We start from the raw sequence: 21438 nt of genomic DNA, 5'->3' as shown, positions 1-21438 counted from the left end.
TTGACTACAATGAGAAGTCATGTTTAAGATGGCACACCTCCCAAAGTACTCAAAAGGCACGAAGTGCCATGATCTAAACGACATGCATTAAAAAAACTCAGTTTCATGGAAACACCATTAAAATCATAAAGTACATCATACCAACACATTCACAAATAATATTCAATGTCATGATTCAAATGCATCTGTACAGTTATTAAGGCCTGTATGTGTGGCCCTCTCTATCTCATGGGCCACACATGATATAGACCTTTAGTTGTAGTGATTAAACTGACATTTGTGCTATGACAACCTTTGCAAAACTTTAAATTTGGACCTTGAAGCCATATTTTCCATCTGCCTCAGCCTCAGAGTTTGACCCCGAGTGGCTCTGACATTTCTGACATTTCCTCTTTAAAATGTTCCTTGGTCTCCATTAAGCTGGTCTGGACAACATGGTCTTGCCTGGAAATCTGACATAATGAAGCTGAAATGGGCTCAAAGAGAAAAGAGGGACCCTTTCAGACACACAGAGGGGATTAGCTCTGCCTGCTGTGGGGGCCCTTCAGAGACATTACGTCCCCAGGTTTAATGGAGGATTGGCGGTCATCTGGGAGGAGAGCGCATAGTTTCACTGAAAGGACACTAGCTGGCTTTGATGTTAGGGGAGCGGAGCAACCGTCTGGAAATGGATCTTAGACTTTACGTAACTCTCGCTCACCTCATTTAACTTTGTGCGAGGGAGGTAACGCAGGGACGACAGAGGGGAACAAATGAGGCTAGGGGGTGACAGTGAAGACCAGTTGTTTTACATTCATATAAATATAAATCTGATCTTTATCCGAGCTGTTTTCAAGTCTAACACTATGTTCCAAACATTTTTAAAAAGGGATAAAAGTGTGTTTGAGCAGGTAGGTTGCAAAAGTAAGAGCGACAGTGTCACCCCAGTGCTGCTGGTTTATTGTCAAATGTGGGATTTTAAAAGTGGGGAAACACTTCCAAAGTCTCACATCTGCCTCAACAATCAAAGTGGGAACAACGTGGAAAATCATGGTGAATGACTTGCTTGATATGCTGCTTACATAAAGTTTGGACTGTTAAGGTTTAACCCTCCTGTTTTCCTCAATTTCGACCCAGGCTGTAATTAAAAAATGAGGTACAATTTCACTTAAATGAGGCCTACTGATCATCATTTCCATAAAACCTGTGGTAATAAGTTGGAATGAAGTTGGCTAAAAAGATCTAACACAGAACTGGGTGATAATTTAAACCTTATGCTTTGTAAACAGTCAAACCACACTGGTTAATTTTTACCCAGATGGACAAAAGTTGCACTGTTGACAGGAACACAACAGAAGGGTTAACCATCTGGTGTTGCTGTATTTGTAAGCTGCTCGATCTCAAAATATCAATCAAACATTTACCATTTCTTGCACTGGTTTGTATGCACTTATGTTCATTTGGCATCGTGTTGTAAACAGGCCTCTAACATTATATCAGCTGTTTTTCTACTGTAATTTTCCAGTGCTAATCATTGGTGCAATAGGTACATCTCAAAGGCTGTAAAGGGAAATCACATCATGTACAGTCAACAAGGCATTAGCAATTTATTACAGCAATTATACATGTTTTAATTTGGCTTTGTGCTTTTGCCTTGGGGACAAATCCAACACAGATTGTGTTTGAGTGGAGATATACAGCATTTGGTGAACATGAGCACATGAACAAATGCTAAACAGGAGGAGGCTTGAAAGGCTAGAGGGAAAGTTGCTTAAAGCAGTGTAGCAGCAATGATTCAGTGCTTCACGTTAGTGTATTCACACCAATGAACACCAATGGTTTATAATGATTGGTGATAATTGATAATGAAGGGTCTTTAGCAATTAAAAAAACCCTCACTAACATACATTCATTCTGTTCTTGTTTTTGACTCTGTAAAACATTTTGTACCCCATTTAAAGAAAAGTTGTACACAAATAAATGTTAGTATCGTTCTATGTTTTGATTCTGGCTCTAAATCCTCGTCTATACAGTGGAGCAAAGGCCAGTGTAAGCAGACAATCTGTGGGTGGAGAGCAGACCCACATGGGATTACAGCACAACAATGTTCCCCTGGTTCACTGCCGCTCCACTGTTTTGTCTAACAAGAATACTGTTATGTACTACTGAGGAGTGGGATGGTGGAGAGGAGGAGAGACAGGGCCTCCAACACATTTTCCATGCTGTTTTTTTCCAAGCTTACATTCGCTAACACGATCTGTGGATTCTGATATGAGAGAAACGACTGTAAACAAGGCCATGGTACATGTGTGATGACGAGTTTTGTGTTCATTTGTGAAGGGACATTAACTGTGATAATAAAGTCAGTTCTCTAGCAGCATGGTAGAGCCAAATAACTGCTTTTAGCTTTGCTTTTTCAGGATTTTGTCCTACTTTTAAAGTCTAACTGAAATTAAAGTTCAGCTAAAAAGTCAGCTAGTGTTATTTGTAAATGTAGGCATTAGTGTTCTCCAGGGGTTGTGAATTCCAGCTAACAGTGTAATTACTGGTCATTTGATTGTGCAATATCTGTGTGGGTGGGCACCTAAAATAGTAATATCACCTCAGTTCCAACAGCCACGTAGGCGGTTAACAATCTAGGTGGTCGACACTGTTGGCTGTTGCTCAGCATTATCCTTTGTTTGATTTCCATACATTACTTTGGTTCCTATCACAGGTAAATGTACATAGTAGAGGTAAGTCTGCTCATTTGCTGTTACTGCAACTGGACCCATGAAACAGAGACAGCTCACACTACTGTTTTAGTTAGAAACATCATTCAAAATCTCATTGTTGTAATGTAAATAACTAAAAATCCAGACTTAGATGATCTATGCCATCAGTATGTTGTGTTGTTAACTTCATATGTTTCCACAAGTATAGTGATTTATAAAAAAAAAAAGAATGTTAATGCTCTTATATCATTGTGTATTAGATATTGTGTTTAATGCAGCTTTTAGCAAACACCACTTACCATAAACCCTCAACCATCACCAGTTAGATTTCATGGCTTGACAGATGTGTTGAGATCATGGGCAAGTTGAGGGGTTGGAGTTAGTTTAGACATGTCAGTTAAAACATGTTGGTTAGAACCAAATTAACAGGTACATATTAATGAGAGTTGTAGTTTGTATGCTCACAAAGTAATCATTTATCATTCATTTTTTCAGAAAGACCAATGAAAGAAACAAACAAGACCTGGAACTGAGTTACAGAAGCTAGTGGAAGAGAGGCTAGCTGTGATGTGACATCATGACTTCAGTTCTCTCTAATGCAGCGCTGAATGTACTAGAGCCGCTGATGACTTAGCACACATTAAAATAATATGAATGAAAAGAAACGTCTAAGTTTTTTTTAACAAATGTCTTGAAGCCACGTTAGCAGTATTGCAAACGGCAGTCAGTGGCACACCTCAGAAGTTGACAGCATGTCTCTTAGCAACGTTTGTCCTCAAATATCAGTCAGCTACTGCCATGAGAGACATTCCACCAGAAGCTTAGACAACAGTCACCTTTTTTTTTTACAGAGAACCCAAAATATTGCTATAAAGAAGACCTGTCATTATGTCGGATTTGCTGTTTTACACTGTACCAGACAAAGCCGGTATAATACTGCAACCATGTGTGATGTTAGATATCATGCTAGTGTTCCAGGATTAGAGTCGTGATGTGAATTACAACAGCATTGGCGTCTAGTGTGTCAACAATGTCTCCCATGCCATGTTTGTACTGTAGGAAGTCTGTGAAGTCAGATTTCAGTTTGATTTACAGACACTTCAGTACCCAGTAACAATGAACACCCTTCCACTTGTAGCTATAGAAGAAAAGGGATAAGAAACTGAAGGTGTCAGAGTAACAAGAACAACATGGAACCTTCAGGGCAGGATTTCAGCTGACACAGATCTCTTTGGCTCAAGTCTACACTCTATCCTCCCTCCCTGAACTTCTAACACCGCTTTGGACAACTGACAAGCACAGGGGGGGGGCAGTCAGGCAAAAAGGATCAGTGTTGAACTTCGCTCGTAATTGTGATAATCAGCCCGTGTTTTGGTTACAGATCTCAGTTTTTTGGGGGGACCACACAGCTCGGAGGAAATGCCTCTGGGGGGGTACAATCTCACAGATTTCCTCTCGGGTCAGCTTGCTCCGATATGGATCTGTGTGGTCTTGAGAAAGGCACGATATCCTGTATGCATGTGTTGATTCAAATCCAGGTTCCCTACTCGTACCTCTCACTGTTTTGTCTGTAGACTTATATTTTCCAAATAGTAACAGGTGGTACCTTTTCCTCTGCTAAAATGTGAAAAAGGCTTTTTAAACACTGGATTTTCTTCCCTACTGGCCTCTTTAAGGTCAAATTGCCTATATTTCCTGTGTCTATTTTCTCTGTTATCACTTGATTCAGAGCAATAGTCTCACCTTTGCCCTTTCTCATGTATTCTGATTGATGTAAAAATGTAGACTTATTAGAAAGCTGCATTCAGATGAAGTTACATCATCTAAAAGCCTCAAATCTAACTGTAAATCTTACAAACACAAGTTATGTTTGGACACTGCTCAAAGGAATGTGATGAAAGAAGAAAGAATTAGCATCAAACAATGAAATCATAAAAGATTTACAGAGTGAGGTCAATGTATTACAGTTGTATAATACTGTAAACCTAAGGAAAAATGAGAGTAAGAGTTTTATCAGATAAGCGGTTCTTGCCAAGACAATGTTTCAGGACTGAGATGTTGTGTACACAGATGTAACTGTCACTCAAAACCGATAAATCACTTTCCAAATCCTTCTTTTATGAGGCTACATCCTCACATCCTTTATCTTATGTAGAGATTGCTCAGATGTGAACACACACACACGCACACACACATATGCACACTGTTCTCAGAGGGCTTACATAACATCTTGATGCTGCTATCAAAGGTATATTTTCACTGTGATGTGCAGAGTTGAATATTCGTTCCTGCCAACATGCTCCTGCAGCTGCAAACAACAGCCTGTAATTAGCTTTCTGAAACCAAGTTTGAGCAGGAAACTGAACTTTAATGCTGTTGTATAATGTAAAAGAAACAGGTCATAGTGTTATAACCTTTGACCTTACACCAGAGCCATTTTGTAGACTTTTTACATGTCACAAGTCCAAGGCTTTCAGGTCTCTGTATGCTGACCCGTAAAGGATAATTCCAGTTTATTACAAGTTGTGTCTTATTTTTAGTACATTTGGTCCATTGAACTGTCAGTTATGGTAACAGATCTTGGAATACAGTGACGTAGCTACAACAAAGTCCAAAGGGTCAAGACACATAAACAGACAAGATATAAACAAGCTAACAGTTTAGCCAAATTATGTAAACCAGTAGTTCCAGACCAGGGCAAATACAAGGGGTCACATACGGTCAGAATAGAAGAGCAGAAAAACCATTGACACCAATTCTTTGGGGATTTTTGCCTCATATCTTTGTCCTTTATCTTGTAAATGACTGGATAGTTTTACCATTAAGTGACAGAAAAATTGCTTTGGTCACAGATGAGAAAAGTAACCAACCACTGACAGATGGTTGCAAGTAGACATTGCTTCTTTGGGGTCACAACCCAAAAAGGTTTGAAACCACTGATCCAAACCATTTTATTTGGAAGTAAAATGAATGTGAACACACCTGAAATCTTCCATTGAACTGGTTAAGTGTTTAATGAGGTAAAGTACAGTCACTCAAAGCTGAAGCAGGACATCAGGTATACACTGTGATAGATTTGCACAGTTGGGTAGTAGCTGTACTGTTAGCTTTTGTTTTCTTCTCAAAAATAAGATTAACTAATCTTTGGGTTCATGTGTAACCAGTATGAATGCCTGACCACTCTTGTTTCTTGCCTGGTTGTGTTCTCTTAGGTAATGATGCTAATTACTCTGGTGAGTATAGTGTTATCTTTACAGATATGATTCTTAGCGTGGCTAACCTAAAAGCAACATGCTCTGAAATATTCACCAACTCTTAACATTTTGAATACAGTTACACAAGTTGTTCTTCCAACAGGCCCCTGCACACACTGCCTGGTTTAATCTTCAGTAAAGCTTTTTTGCAAAAAGCTAGACATTCTCCACTGTAAAATGGCATATATCACAGAATCTAATGCACCACTCTCTCAGTCTCTAATGATTGGCTCATTTGTTCTAAGCTATAACATTAATGTTTCCTAACCATGACTATTACCTGGGAATGCTGCAGTTTTTATTCCCAGAAGACTCATGAAAGAATATTTATGGAAATCATACTATGCCAGGTCCTGTGCCAGGAAGTTGCCGGAGTGTCTCACATGGAAAATGAACTGCGGCTCCTGATGCAGACATGGAAAATTGCAGGACCATTTATGGGTTGTGGTGCAGTGAGAAGGGGTCTACACAGTAACAAACCCTCAACACAATCTGGGATAATCTGAGATTCTCAGGTTTCCTCTGTTCCGGCGAGCTTTCTCAGCTAATCTCAGTTGGAGGCTTGGCCGGGGAAAGAGAACAGTAAACAATTCGGTGACAGATTTTAAACAAAGCACTCACCCGAGGAGTGCTCATACCTGACCAACTGAGTCAATCTGATGAGGCAAGCAATGATGTTGCCAGGACACTATTTTAGAGTTTGCCTAATCTGTTGGTGAATGTATGATGTGATGTGTGGGGGCAGATTCCTGTGGAATAGCTGTCGTGACTGAGAATAAAGCTAAATCAAAGAAGGCATTCCTACTAAATATAACCTGTGCGTGCTTTCACTCAAAGTTATATGGAAAAATGCATTATAAGGTATGTGATAAGCATCTTGTTTGTAAGTTACCATACCACTGTTGGCAGTTGCCCGAGCTCAAACCACTTCTGCCGTCTACTGCTTTTGATGTCAGCCAATGTCAGCATATAAGAAGTGATGTCTCACCCCCACAGGCTTGCAACATGAAAAACACAGTGAAAGTTTGGCATAACTGACGTCTGAGCCAAACTCGGCCGCTCTCTCATATCTCCAAAGCCCTGGGCCTCCTCAAGAGGAAATGAAAGAAAGCTTGAATCTCCCTTGAACACAGAAAGCAATATCTTGGAGGATAAATACCATTTTCAGATAAATACTCCTTCACTGAACACCACACACACTCTTTTAACTGGAACACTAGCTCATTGTGCTAAACACAAAGGCTAGCTTGTTAGCTTTAAATCTTTAAGCTAGGCTAACTGAGATTTGATTTTGAACCTCATTAAATCACCTTTTTATGATTAATGATTTATTTGTGGTAACAAATATGTATACATCTATGTTTATCATGAAACTCAATGCAAAACATTGGTTGGAAGTTGTCTGTAGGGATGCTGAATGGAGCTAACGTCTTGATTGACATTTTAAAAACATTAATATAAATGTGCTGGAGTTAGCTCAACAGCTAATTTGTACCTGTGGTTGCCACATTAATATAAAACAAAAATTGTGCCTCATAATACAAACAAATAACTCACATGTCACTCACAATCAGTTAATTGTGGAAACGTACGAAATTTGACAAAATATTAATACTGGATTGAAAATATTGGATTGAGTTGGTAGGGGGAAAAACTAAACAAGTAAATGTGTCACACAGTTGTAGAAAAATATGATATTGAAATGTTTTTGTACCAGGAATGTTTCGTTCTTACTAGAACTAGCAAACCATCTGTTGTAGGGATGCCAAATGGAGCTAACATCTTGACTGGCCCATAAAATAAGTCCTCAAAGTCTTAACTGCACTGTGCGTTAGTACCCGTTGTTGCTTTCTTTTTGAAAACGGAACAGTCCTGAACATTTAATCGAGTACGCTATTCATGCAATGCAATTTCACTTTTACTTCTACTGATGACAGAGTTCCTGGCATCATTTAAAAGTTAGTAATGTCCTGTTACTGACATTGTATACAGGAAAAATGAACAGGACTTTAACCTCTGGAAGGTTACATTAGTCACCTGATAGCACTTTGCCCTTATGAAACACTTTATTATACATGTGTGTTGTTTATGAGAGTGTTAAATGTAGACCTTGGGTTATGTACATGAAAAAACAAGCTGCACTGTAGCTGTAACAGACAGAACTTGGTCACAAACCTCAACTTTCTGCCCCTGCTTTTGTTGTCTGTGTAACATCCCCAAAGGGTAACATTTCTATCATCCCCTTTAAATAGATGAATATTTTAGTGAGCCATTAATTGCTGCTCAAGGTTTTTTTTTTCCCACCCTCACATGTCATCTCCTGAGGCGAAAGGAAATCCCTGAGACAAGGTGATATTTGTCTGAGAGAAGAGCGCATTGAGCTGACAGCTTCTCTCTGTGGCGTGTGAGTGATGACTGAACATGCTCTTGGTCTGTCAGAACGAGTTGAACAGAGTGCATTTTGACATAAACATAGAGTTCGGGTCTGTGAACCTTTTTGACCTGCGGCCTTTTGAGCTACCTCAAAGCACAACCTCGCTGGTTTGATTTGGAGTTGAGCTTATTGTGTTATTGTTTGTGGGTGTGGATTTGGTAAACTGATCTTAAAATTTCATACCCAGGGAGTTTCCAGTGCCTTCTAGCATCTACCCGACCAGTAATAAAAGAGATGTTGTTGCATTTAAGTGATACAGTGAGTATTAGAGGACACAGAGAGGCTACACAGCTTGTAAGCCTTCGCGTGTCTTCATATTAATCCCACAGACAATCCTTCTGTTATATTTTCTCTACTCTGTGTGGGGCCGTGTGGCCTTTTTACCATTCATAAGCCATGAGTAAATGACCTCATCGCCCACGTGGTCCACTAGCAGCGACAGCGGGCCTCAAACAAGCCGCAGTGTCCTGTTGTGCAGCATGAATTTTGCCACAGCTTGGCTTTAAATCATGTTCACATATTTCTGCGGCTGTTTGACCAGACCATTTTTTTTATTGAACCAGTCCTTGTTGACATTTTTGTCAACAATTTCCTTCATTGGCAAGGCTGACGATTTTCGGGAAGTTTAGACTGGCCTTAGTCCCAGCTAAATTAGCCACTAAATACCTCTCCAAACAGCTGAAGTTCTCTGATGAGTTGGAAACACTCAAATTCCTTCCTGGTCCTCAGTGCTGGATAGAGCCAGATTAATATAGTTTGACATTTTAATGATTGTCCTTTGAAAATTCCTGTGAGCCAGATGAAAAGATTGATTCCACTCTCATGTCTGTTTGCTAAATGTGAACAACAAGGAGACAAGTACAAAGCCTAGCTTAGCATACAGACTAGTGCTGTATCTCAAATCATGCTTTTGTACTTTGTACTTTCATATTCTGAGTGTATAAATGTGTTCACACTGAGAAGTATGGAAAAATGCAGTGCACTTTGAGTACCTGGATGGTGCACTCAAAACAGTCAAAAAGTTGGGTATGGAATTATATGGACACTTTTCACCCTCAGCTGTAGCTGTCTTGGCCATGTAGTGGACAGGAAGGACCACTTTTTTTTCAAACAGGAAATGGTGGCTGAAGACGTGGTAAATATGGTGAACATCGCCCCATTATACAAATGTAAACTATACATGTGTTTTTGCATTAAGTACCTATTAGTGTTGTCAGATATAAGCCATCAGTAGGTTTATTGTGTTAATTTAGCAGTCTGTAATGATTTGGTATTGGTATATAGTCATTTGAGCCATCGTCTACCTAAAAATACCAATCAGTGCAGCTTTAATTATCAGTAAATGTGTTGTACAAAGGTAAAAAAGCAGTGGAATGAATAAAAAATTCAATTTTCTGCATGGTTTACTGGAATTGTTGCTGGTTTTGTTATATGGGAATCTTTCAACTTAGAATATCTACAGGTGGAGAAATGTATGATATTATGAATTGATACAAACTGCATGGTAAAGCAGCATCTGGAAATGACTGGATAATTGTAAGAGTAAGAGTAAGAGTAAGAGTTTAGGTGAATCAAGCATCATCACTTTTGAAATGATTCCCAAAAATGCTTTCATTCCTGTATTTTGATGTTAATTTCTTATCTGTAACATCCGACCGAAAAATATCATTTCCTGTAAAGTATATTTAAAGTTTAGAGACTGACACATTTCCTCATGCCCAGTATTAAGTGTCACTTCCACATTGTTGTTACGGTAATAGAGAAACTGGGTGACTGAGTCAGACCAGTAAGGGAAGTTTGAGCTTCCCTCAGTTGATCTGATCCCACGTGGGGGATCGTCTTCCACCACCGGGTATAGCTCAGATAATACAGGCTGCTTGTAGATTTCAGGGTGTGTTTGTGGAGGTTTTTTGGTGGAGGGAGATGGGCGTCAGAGGATGTGGCGGTGATGGATCACTGACAGGAGGCTCAGCTGTCTGCGTCCGTCAATAATCCGGCCCACGGCTCTTTCAATGGCACAGATGAGCTGCTGAGAGAAGTTTCTGGAACACTGGAGATGTTCCTGATGTGTTTGTGTCTCGGCTGGTTCCCTGTTGGGCCATTATTATGTTTAAAGTTATGGTGCTGGTTAGACCCCTGCATGTGTTTTGTTATATAAAGTGCAACAACTCCAAAAGAACTGCTTAGTTATGTAACAGCAGCTGGTCGAATTAATGGAGTGTGAAAGCTTAATCTTAGTCTTAATCAACCTCAGTCACATTTGCTCAGTCATCAACACTTTGATTCAGTAGATGCCTCCAGCACTCTAATAAACAGCCACACGCTACACTCTTTCTCTGTGCAGATGGAAAAAAAAGACAAACATAAACACAAGTGACAGGACATGGTGTTAATGTAAGACAGGTTTAGATTTGACTTAAACAGTGGACGGATCCAGGAATGTAATGTTCTCTAATGCATTTAGTATTTGTACCTCACTTTTCTTTTGCTTGTATACTACATTTCAGAGTCAAATATTGTACTTTTTACTCTACTACTTTTATTTGACTGTTACTTTCCAGATTCCCAGGTTTCACATACAAAACATATGAATTAGAAAATATGATGCATTGTTGTAAGCTCAAACTGTCCGATAATATATAAAAAAGTATGTCCACATTTATGCATCAGTACTGACAATCTAATAGTGATATTAGTACATTTTGTATGTACTTCAGCTTCTTCCTGAGACTTCACTCCACCCAGACTTCAGAGCAAAACCGTGTCAAGTTTTGAAGTGAAACATCAGTTTTGCTGCTTCAACTCTGACCTTCTGTACTTTCCAAAGCTGTGCAAACACATCATTTTCCTGTGTGATTACGGATTATAACTGGCATATTGGGTCACTTCCAGTTTAGCCTCTAAAGTGGTAGCTAATCTAGCTGAACTGTTAAGGTTGTCCACTCCTGTTTGTTGTCCAGTTGGACCAAGTGAGGCTGCCATGTTCCCAGATCTTGGCAATTACTTTGATAGTTTCTCGTAAAGATAGCCGCTTTTGGTTTTCCCTCCATATAAAATGGTTTAGATAATTTGGCTATTACATAATTATTATTTTGTTTACAACATGACTGATCACCTGGCTGGTTCAAGAATGAGACCCAAGATGTAAACAGAATTAAAAGGCCTTAAAGATGTGCAGTCGACTTATATGAAGACTTGAGTTTTGCCTTGGTCTTGCCATTAAGCATTTAAAAATGAAGGTCAAAGGTCATGATAAGGGTGTAGTTTTAATATTAGCAAAAATCATACCCATAAATACCATTAAATGTCGTACAGTACAACAACTTCTACATTATAAACAGGAGAGTGTTTTAATATATTCGCTCAGTCACTGCTGTTTGCTTTTCATCACAGGTCCAGAAATTCCTCCATCGCACTAACTACAATGCTGGTACATGTTCAACTTCCATTAAAGTATATGAGCGACTGTGTGGAGAGCATGAGCAAATGTTTGGAGAATGCTCCAGTTTCTGAGAGGCAGACATGAGGCCATTACTTAATAAAAAACTGCAAGCAGCATCTGGGTTCTGCCAAGCAGACAAATTAAAGGGGAAGAAAATCTGCTTGGGTCCAACAAAGACTTCATATCACATTTAAACAGCTCCCAGCGACAACTAAAATAAAGCCATCTTTCTTGCGATCGCTTTACTCATCTTGCATCACCACCGTTACACCCCAGTATAAACTGAGCAGCCATTTCAGTCTTAAATCCTTTAAACCCCAATCTGTCTGTTTAGAAGTTTGAGAGGTTCTTGTGGACCATTTGTCAGGTCTTCCAAATGGAAAGCACAGAGCTGGGAGGGAGAGAAAGAGAAAGAAAGAGAGAGGCGTCTTCTCCCATAAAGACTCAACAAATAAGTTTTCACAAACAGACACCATAGGCAGGGACGTTGCAGTTTGAAAAAGCAAATGACTAATTCCTGCACTGGAAATGTTTCTCTTGGCACCTACATGGAACTGACTGTTTAGTTAAGAGCTAAGCAGTCATAACTCAGTTGCTATCTCCTTCTTCTGCCTTCGTTTGGGGCAGTTTAGAGTATCAGGTGAGTCACACAACAAAACATAATGGAGATGTGCAAGCATTTCTGTCAATTTTAAAGGCTGTTTAAAGGAATAATCCATCATATTGTGAAATATGCTTATTTGCTTTCTTGCTGAGAGTTAAAAGATTGATGCCTCTCCCATGTCTGCCCGTTAAACACAAAACTACTGCCAAGAGACTGAAAGCTTAGCTTGGACTGGAAAAAAAGAGGAAACAGCTAGCCTAGCCTTCCAATGATAACAAACTATGCCTACCAGCTCCTCTAAAGCTCACCAAATAACACATTATACCAGCCAATGCCAAGAAGTCACTGTGACACAGCTGCTGATTGTCAAGAAATAGCACAAATGTCAAATAGTGAGCCTAGCTAACTTTCTTTATGCTAAGTATTTATGCTAGGTTATGCTACCAGTCTGCTGTAGCTTTATATTTAGCATACAGACATGAGTGGTATTGGACTTCCTATCTAAAGTTACTGCTGCAAGTCATAGTAATGAAGAATTAAGACATGAAACCAAAAGTTCAGATGCAAATCTTACACAGATCTTTATTGTTCTTTTATTACATACAGTTCACGGCAAGTGAATTGCCGTTTTCTTTTCTCTTCTCTTTTTCCAACTTTCAACACAAGTCTTGACATACACATACACAAACTTTCTTTTTCTTCTTCACCCTTCCCCTACGTACTTTTATCCATATATTAACCTTCACTAGATTTTTACCATCCATCATCAATCTATGAGCAAGGTATCACATCAACTTCTACAAACAGTTGATGGAGTTAAACGTCTTGCATTAACCATTTCTTTTCAGTTCCAAAACAGCTTTATCCATCTTTTCTCATTTCTCTTCAGCTTTCAAACAACATTCTCTTGTTTCCATCGATCGGTCCTTTACATACTGTCCTGTCCATCAGGACAAGGTAAATACATCCTGCTGCCTCTAGTGCTGCAAGCAGTGTCCACAACTAAATCTCCATGCAAGATGCTACACTGAAAAGTGATGTTTCACTCTGAAGAGTCAGCTTTTTTTTCTTAAGAAAGAAAAAAACCCAACATGGCTCAGTTCAAAATTTCGTTTCAAAACAAAACTCATCATTGCTTCTATGACATGATTTTGACATCCAATGATTAGTTATTACTCCACAGAGATGTCTTTGTTCTAACAGTAAGAGACTTCAATCTCAACTGTGATTGGATTTAACTTAATGCCTTTGACTGTAGTAAATGTAAAAAATATAAAAATTAGTGGCCGGGTCCTAACATCTGTCATTTAAGGAATGTATAAAAATAAGACATGTCTTCTGATTATTTTAAAAATCAGATTTTTTACAGAGAAATTTGTAGCTTTGTGTAGCACATCTTTACTTTTTTGGGAATTCTTCTCCTTTCTTCCCTCCTATACATGCTCAAAATTTCAAATTACTTCACCTAAAAGCTAAAACAGTGCTGTTTTATGATACCTAAAAAAATACTACAATAAAATTTAGATATAAAAATGTAAAACTTTCATTACCTCCCCTCTAAAATAATGCTTAAATATCAAATTAATAGTAAACAGGATTGGATGCACCACCTCGAATCTTTAAGAACACACATGACACAGGTTCTTGTGTGAAATATGTGTTTGCTCTTCGCTATGTTTCCCTTTTTAGAGCCATTGAAGCCGTGCACTTCTCTCCAGAATACTGTCTCTCTGTGGATGCACTTGAATGGAGGGGTAAGGTAAATAGCTGCCGAAGTGGACAGTAACACAGAACACTGTTGTAATAATACACACACACGCAGACACACATAAATACAAGTCCCACGCTTTGCAGCGTTGTTGTTTTTATGTACAAAACCCAACATGTCCGCTCAGGAGTCCATTTTTCTCCTTTTATCACAGTTCACACCATAGTCTCTTTTCTCTTCCCTAAAGAACACAGAGACTTCTTGTCCTTTTTGGTTTTGTGTGTTGTGGGCGAGGAGACTGGCGATGACGACGATGATGACGTCGTCGACAAAGATGGGGAGCGGGAAGAGGAAGGGGACGACGTCGTGGGGCTTGAGCTGGTGCTGCTGCTGCTGCTGCACGGCGAGCTGGGGGCAGACTGAGATGTCAGCTGCGGGCAGTTTTCGTCCGTTTCCTCCATGTGGACGATGGCGGATGCGGAGGAAGGGCGGCGCTTTGAGCGGGCGTCTGCCGTAGGCGTGCTTGGCGTGGCGGGCTCGCTGAGGGGCCGGTGGACGGAGATGGCGCTACGGAGACAGTTGAGCCACTGCTGCTTGTGGAAGACGTCGTTAACCTGCAGCGTGTGGGACTGCGCCTGGCTCGGGTCTTGGGAACGCACACGGAAAATGTTCTTGGCTGTAGAAGGAAATGGAAAAAAAGAATTAGCCATTTGATACACTTGATATAAACGAAATGCCTGTTTTAAATGTTGGAAATTGTTTTGACGTTGGACACAAGCCTGTACCTTTGTCTGCGTTGCTGAAGGCGCCTCTGAAGGAGCCGCCCATTCTGACGTCTCCATCCTGCAGGTCTTCCAAAACCAGATCCTCCACAGGGATCGGCTGCCGGTAAACCTGGAAACACTGGCGCTCGTTCCTTGTGACGGGGCGGGTCAGCACCAGCAGCTCGGTGAACAGGAACACGTGCAGCTTCTGAAAAGACGCAAAGAAACAAAAACTATTAAAAACCAGAGCAACTTGATGATATCTTCCATCCTCAACCACCAACAAAAGAATTTCTGTAAGGGTTTGTTTGCTGTTATCTGAGGTAAGCCTGCTATAGTTAAATCATGAGTCGGGGGTGTTACAGCTGGATTGCCTTATATGGGGTGTGAGGCTTGTGTTGATATGTGAAGAGGCAGCCAAAAACAGTGATGTGTTGATGGGGTTTAGTGTGTGTTCTGCTTACCGTGCCGCTCTTGTTGCGTAGCTCCCCGTGACACAGCAGGCTCTTGCACTGCTCGATATGAGGGTCTTTCTGTCTGTCATCCAGATACTCCAGCTTGTCGATGTAGTACTGGCACTCAGACTCTCCCTTCTTCATGTTGATGTCTGACAGGACGCCCTGGATGATGGTGATCTGAATGAGCAAAGAATCGAGTTATTAATCAGCCAGCTTTTAAAAGGTAATATATGAAGATAACACTGGTTCCTCTATTAAAATATGTTGCTATGCGTCCTCCACTTACCGCTTCTTCCAGGCTGGCAGCGTCTGGATGCTCTGACGGAGTGTGTCTCAATATCTCTTTGAGCAACAGCGGGTATTTGACCAGACGGGAGCGTGGGATGTCCAGGAAGCTCCACAGGTCCAGCTTCCTGCTGAAGGGTGACTCCAGGCAGCGCTGCAGGAAGTCCTGCACCCGCCGGTCCTGCTTCTTCTGGTCCAGCAGTGCCTTGGCTGCCAGCTGATTGCTGCAGTACTCCTTGTAAGCATTAAGTCTGGGCAGCTGCAAGACAGGAGGGACACTTTGAATACTTCTGCTTTTCTTACTTGAAACCCAGAGTTTTAATAGAATCTCAAAAGGAACTGTAGACTTGGTGAAATGATGCTTACCCAGCTCACGACAATCTGACCGATCTGGCCCACAGTTCCATCTGGCCCTGTGGCTTTGGAGAGCTGGGCCAGCAGGTCCTCGTGCAGAGGGATGTAGGCATCGAGGTTGCCGAAGATGTGAGTCAGCTCCTCCTCGGACATAATGGAGAGCTTCAGCATTGGGTCATGGTACGCCTGTGGACGGGAGAAGAGCCAAAACTGTCAAATAACAACCTCCCATTCGATCAAGAGGGGGTGGATTTTAAGAATAGCTCAGTGAAGAGCTTTGGAGGTACACAAGAAAGATACAAAAAATGATTTCTTTTCTTCTTTTTATAGTTGCTGGCTTGACTGTGTGGAAAGCGTGCCAGACTTTGATTTAATCTGTTTGCTTTATATGTACTCCCCCCTGCCTTACAGGTTTAAAAGTACAAACCTTGCGTGCAAGCTGGAGGTCCTCAATCAGGTCTTGCTCTCCACGAGACAGCTCAAATATGGCCTGGAGGAGGAGGCACAGAAAGATACTTTTTTTTAGCAAAACACATGAATCTGAATGGCATTACACTGTTACAATCCAATACCCATTACACTAAGTCACTAACTGCACTGGTGCCAAGTTACTGAGGTCAACTTTGAAAACTCACTGGCTTCTGTCTCCCTTTCAATCTTACTCTCTGTGTTTAAAACAGTACAAGGTTTATGGCTTCTGACAGTTGGCTAAGATATCTGACATACACAGGACAATTGGGGATGTAGGACAAGGGAGCAGTAGTCTGTTGGCTTGTCAGGTATATGTGAGCTTACACAGACTAGAAAATGAGCCCTGGATGGGTTTTAGTATCATTTAGACTATTTGAAACAAATACTGCAGGGATATGTGAAACTAGTCTGGTAGATAGGTTTAAACCACTGCTGTCTGGATTTCTGACTTAAAGCACACTCTTCTGTTTGCTACTACACTTTCCCCTGTGTGTCCTAACTGGGCTTGACCCTTTTCTCGCCATATTTACAGTATTTTCATGTCTCAAGTGTTGATTCTCACCTCTTGCCGCTTGATCTCTTTGGTGGAGAAGGTTCCTTTCTGGTGGACATCTAGTGTCTCTGACCACAGAGTGCTGTTCCTCCTTTTAGGCGGTGTTGGGGCTGCCGCCTTGCTGCAAGGCTTCTGGGGCACGCCCGGCGACCTTCCATCGCCCCGGAAGGAGGCCTGATGAGAAAGAGGAAGCCCCAGATGTCAGACATGTTGTAATCAGATGAGGTCATTGTAACATGCAGAAGAGGAAAGACTGAGATAGCCCTTCACCCAAGGAGTTCCATTTTTTTCTGGGATGTCACAGGGCTTACCTGGATGGTTTGGCCGAAGCGCCGGACGGCCCCATTCTTCACCGGAGAAATGAGGTTGGCTAGCGACGTCACCCTGCCGAGAGGACGGACACGCTTGTTGCTGGGTTCCTAGAGAAGAAAAATGGAAAAAATGGAAGGAAAGATTAGTGTCATGTCAAAGAAAGAAAAAAAGTCAGCAAACACAGAACGAAATTATCAGTAATGCCAACTGTGAGATTCTCACAGAGACCTCAGCAGTAAGTCCAGGCTCTCCCTTGTGACTTCCTTGTGATAAAACACATCAAGTCAGGTCATAAATCCTCATTATTGACTTCACTCCCTGCTTTGGGGCGAGGAAATAGGAGTAGCTGGAGCCGAGGTCGAGCTGCAGGCAGACATTGTGGCGGACCAGCAGACAGACAGAGATACTGCTGAGGCTCGGTGGGGATGAGGAGGAGGAAGCAGCTCTAGCAGCTGTTGGCTCCATCATGTGAAGAGTCTTGAGCCAGACCAGCCCACTGAGCACAAAGACCCTTTCTGGCTTGCTGGTCTGGAGGAGAAGGGGGCCTGGAGGAATGCCAGGAATGCACGAGACCCTGCTCTCAGCTGTTCAACACCCCTCCCCGCACACACTCCACTACTATCTGGCCAGCTACAACTCCACTCAAGAGTATATCTGTCCCATCACTCAAACAGCGTGAGATAAATACTTCCTGATTGCTGTCCTGCTCTTTAACTGCCTTTCCCAAAGAAACAAAACAGTATGGGACAGTGTGGCAGTGTGGTCAGACATTTCAGTAAAACAGACCACCATGGTGAGTCAGGGAAAGGAACAGCAGTCGTAAAGAGACAGTGAATCTCTCCCCTCTTGAGTGTTTACACAGTGCAGTGTTGCAGGGGGTTCACAGCAGTGTTCATGGCTGCGAGTCGAGACAGGCTCTTCAACAGGCCTTGCGTGAGAGCAGCAATACACCTGGGCCAGGTGACCCCCCTCCTCACCCAGCCCTGAGGCTGGGAGAAAGGAGAGAACTGTTTGGCCTCGTGCCAACAACAACAGGCTGCAGGAATCAAAGAGCTGAAGATCTGAGGTAATGATTTCAGCCCACGGAGCCTCTTCAAAAACATGACAGGATGAGACAGTCACAACCATAATTAGCATTTCCAAAGTTTGCACTCCCCACAAAACATTTTTAAGAACTTCACACTAATGAGTGCTTGCTTGCTGAAATTGAGGACTGCACTGCTAAAAAGCTGCTTGTGTTTTCTCCTGACTCAGGCCAAATGGGATTTTGCCTTGGCTCAGCGAATCTGGGAAACAGAGCAGCCATTGAGGCTCCAGGCCCTGCGGACACAGCTGTGGAACAGATCGGTTCAGTCTGGTGTGGGCCTTCGAGTTGCTGTGGATGTGGCCGAGTCATGTCTGCTGTGGTCAGGGTCTCAAACGTTGGACCAGAACAGCCAGACAGCCTTGGGAACTTAGCAAGCCCTCTAGTGGTGGGGTCAGCAAAGACACGCTACAGGTCAACTGCGATTCAGATGCCAATCTGTGGGTGCTAGACTTGTCTGACTCTAATTTGTGACCTTTAACTCTCTGTAAACAATGAAAATAAAGTAAAAACACAGAAAGTCTGTGGAGGGAGGGTGGGGAGGGGGTTCCCAAAGTCAATATTCGAAAAGCGTGTTGGCCATTATGCCCTTCCTGTCCTTTGGGGACCGGCCCAAGAATAACAAAAGGCCACTAGTCCCACTCTTTGTGTATCAGCTGTAAAGTGAAACAGTGCAGACGGGGAAAGTTGCTATTCCTGGCAGTTTGACCCTGGCTCACTTCAGGAAACCAGACTGATCCGGGGTTTGTGCTGCCGTTATGGATAACTATCATCAGTGGAACAATGACCCACTGGAACACCTTCTCACATTTCCAACACACATATAGTACATGTACACTGCACTCCTAAAAATGCCTAACCCAAAATTATAACCTTAGAAATGTCAAGAGGTTTTTTAGGGATCCCAAAAGGTCTCCTCTAGTGCTTTCTCTTTGATGTAACCACGAGTGTGCAGTCAGCCTTTACTCCAGATGTGTCCCTGCTATTACAGCACAGCTTGAGTTGATAGGAGCTGAGAACAGAACAGCAGGACTGCAAATGAAAGAGTTGAGGTCATCAGTGAGCCTGTGCATTGGCAAAAAAACTAAAAGAGTGTGTCTCATTTGTGAAAGTCTGAGAAAAGAGGGCTTGGTTCATGAATGGTCCTTTAACTTCTCCTTTACTAAAGTGGTTTACTGTCAATGAAACCACATCTTCCCAAAATCTGCTTCCGAAACAGAACCATGCGAGCCTCAAAAAGGAGAAGGAAGCAGCTGAACAGAGAGCACACCTTGCTTTCAACACCCGTGTCCCTTTAATTGTCTTTGCAGATAAAGGAATGCTCTCACGCTGCTGAGCTGAATTTACATCAAGGTAAACCTGATGTAACTTCAAAAGTAAGGAGGTCAAAAACAAAGTATTTCTAGATGGGACTGAAACTAAAAGAATACAAGGTTGTGAGAGTTAACCCCCTGCTGCTTCACTGTTTGAGGTACTTTGAGTATACTGACTGCTCCATATCCCACTGAGACTAAGCCGCCTGCTGAGATGCATATTTAAGAACAGACAGGGAATACACAACGCCGAAGGGGGTCTGTTTACTTTTTGCAACTACATAGGTGCAGTGTAATCCAATGATTAACTTTTCTAGGTTAGGCAGCATCTCAAGCATGACTTTAAGTGCCAGGTACAAAGTTCGAAGTCTGATCTCAAAGGCATGGGGCAATTGTAAGAACACATACGTGAACACACACGAACACTGTGTGCCAAAGGTAGATAACCAGGGTTAGGCGCTGATTCACTCACAATCTGACTCATGACACAAAGATATGACTTTTGGTCAAACATTTACCGAAAGATGCAGGTAGCAGTTAAACAAACTAGAAATATCTCCCACGAACACTGTTTTTTTTTAATCTTACCTCTGACTCTTTGTTTGCTTGGTTCTGGTAGTCTATCACTTGCAGAGTCCGTTTGATAGGCACCAAGCTACCCAGTTCATCGTAAGCCACCATAGCTTTCAGTAAAAACACAATATCCTTTTTTTAATCCTGGCGAGTCAGCTCCAAGTAATCCACATCAGAGAAAAAAGTCGATGAAAATCAAGAGTTGTGTGAGAATAAAAAACCCTCTAAATAAAATAAATACGCCTTCCCTCTTTTTTCTTCTTTTTCTTCTTCTTTCCCTAGAGCGACGGGGCTTTGTAAAAGCTCCCTTCACACACGCTCACACACACTTTCTGAACTTTGGTCTGAGGTGGACAGAGGGAGGGAAAGGCTTTATACTGGGAACACAGACAGGGGAGGAGCAAGTCTCTGCTCCTAGTGGCTGCAGATGAGGCGGGATCAGGTTTTACTTAGAAGTGCCTCAAAGCACTGTTGATGCATCCACACTGAGTGAAAACAGTAGTGAGAATTTCTAAGATCATGAGTGACGTTCACCGAGAATTGAAGTTTACATAAACAAATGTGATGCGGGCTAATGAAAGCTGCAACAAGGGCTGAACATAATGTGGGTTATCTGATGATATTTGAGAGTGGAAAATACAATTCATCAGTAAACTTTTCTATAAATATTATTAGTAACGATCCCTCACATTTGGTTATACATGATGCATGATATGCTGCAGTGGAACTTTACTATCAAATGACAGTAATGACAAATATATGCCTTTTTAAACTGTAAGCTATTTATTTGATATGGTTATAATTAGGTCTAAAATAATTAATCAGCTAATTGAGATCGAAAATCACATCACACATTTTTGGTTAAGATCTATATGCCCAGGAATTTATTTTGGCATATCTGCTAAATACACAAATAGAGATATTATGTGATGAGCAAATATTATCAGAAAAGCAAACTATTGAAACAGTGATCAGGTTAATTATTAAAATGTATGTTATAAACAGGGAATATGTGTAACTTTGGTAAGGAGACATATAATCTTACTTAAAGTGCAAGAAAACTTTACTTCTGTGTTAGACTGCATGTCATTATAGACATGATGTCATGAGAGTTAAATGTAAAATGTACATTATTT

The 21438-nt window shown here is 41.4% G+C and overlaps 1 protein-coding gene across 1 annotated transcript; it reads right to left on the bottom strand.

The window, feature by feature from the left end:
* Positions 1-12983: 12983 nt before the first annotated feature.
* On the bottom strand, positions 12984-20631 carry net1 (neuroepithelial cell transforming 1). The gene is made up of 9 exons (XM_053313757.1): positions 20318-20631; positions 17332-17439; positions 17030-17194; positions 16424-16486; positions 16009-16182; positions 15644-15901; positions 15364-15534; positions 14921-15107; positions 12984-14811 (listed from the first exon to the last, which is right to left on the bottom strand). The coding sequence occupies exons 1-9, from the start codon at positions 20408-20410 to the stop codon at positions 14351-14353; spliced, it is 1680 nt and encodes a 559-aa protein (XP_053169732.1). The 5' UTR covers positions 20411-20631; the 3' UTR covers positions 12984-14350.
* Between the last annotated feature and the right edge of the window lie 807 nt (positions 20632-21438).

Source organism: Scomber japonicus, chromosome 23 (genome assembly GCF_027409825.1).
Source record: "Scomber japonicus isolate fScoJap1 chromosome 23, fScoJap1.pri, whole genome shotgun sequence".
Classification (NCBI taxonomy): Eukaryota; Metazoa; Chordata; class Actinopteri; order Scombriformes; family Scombridae; genus Scomber; species Scomber japonicus.
This window is presented reverse-complemented; position numbering and strand designations above follow the sequence as displayed.

Bases quoted from the DNA above. Each gene is read 5' to 3' on its own strand.
- net1 (XM_053313757.1), bottom strand. From the start codon at position 20,410: ATGGTGGCTTACGATGAACTGGGTAGCTTGGTGCCTATCAAACGGACT. The intron at 17,440-20,317 runs GTAAGATTAAAA...TTTCTTCTCTAG, and splicing joins AAGCAAACAAAGAGTCAGAG to GAACCCAGCAACAAGCGTGT. The intron at 17,195-17,331 runs GTAAGCCCTGTG...CTTTCTCATCAG, and splicing joins GCTTCGGCCAAACCATCCAG to GCCTCCTTCCGGGGCGATGG.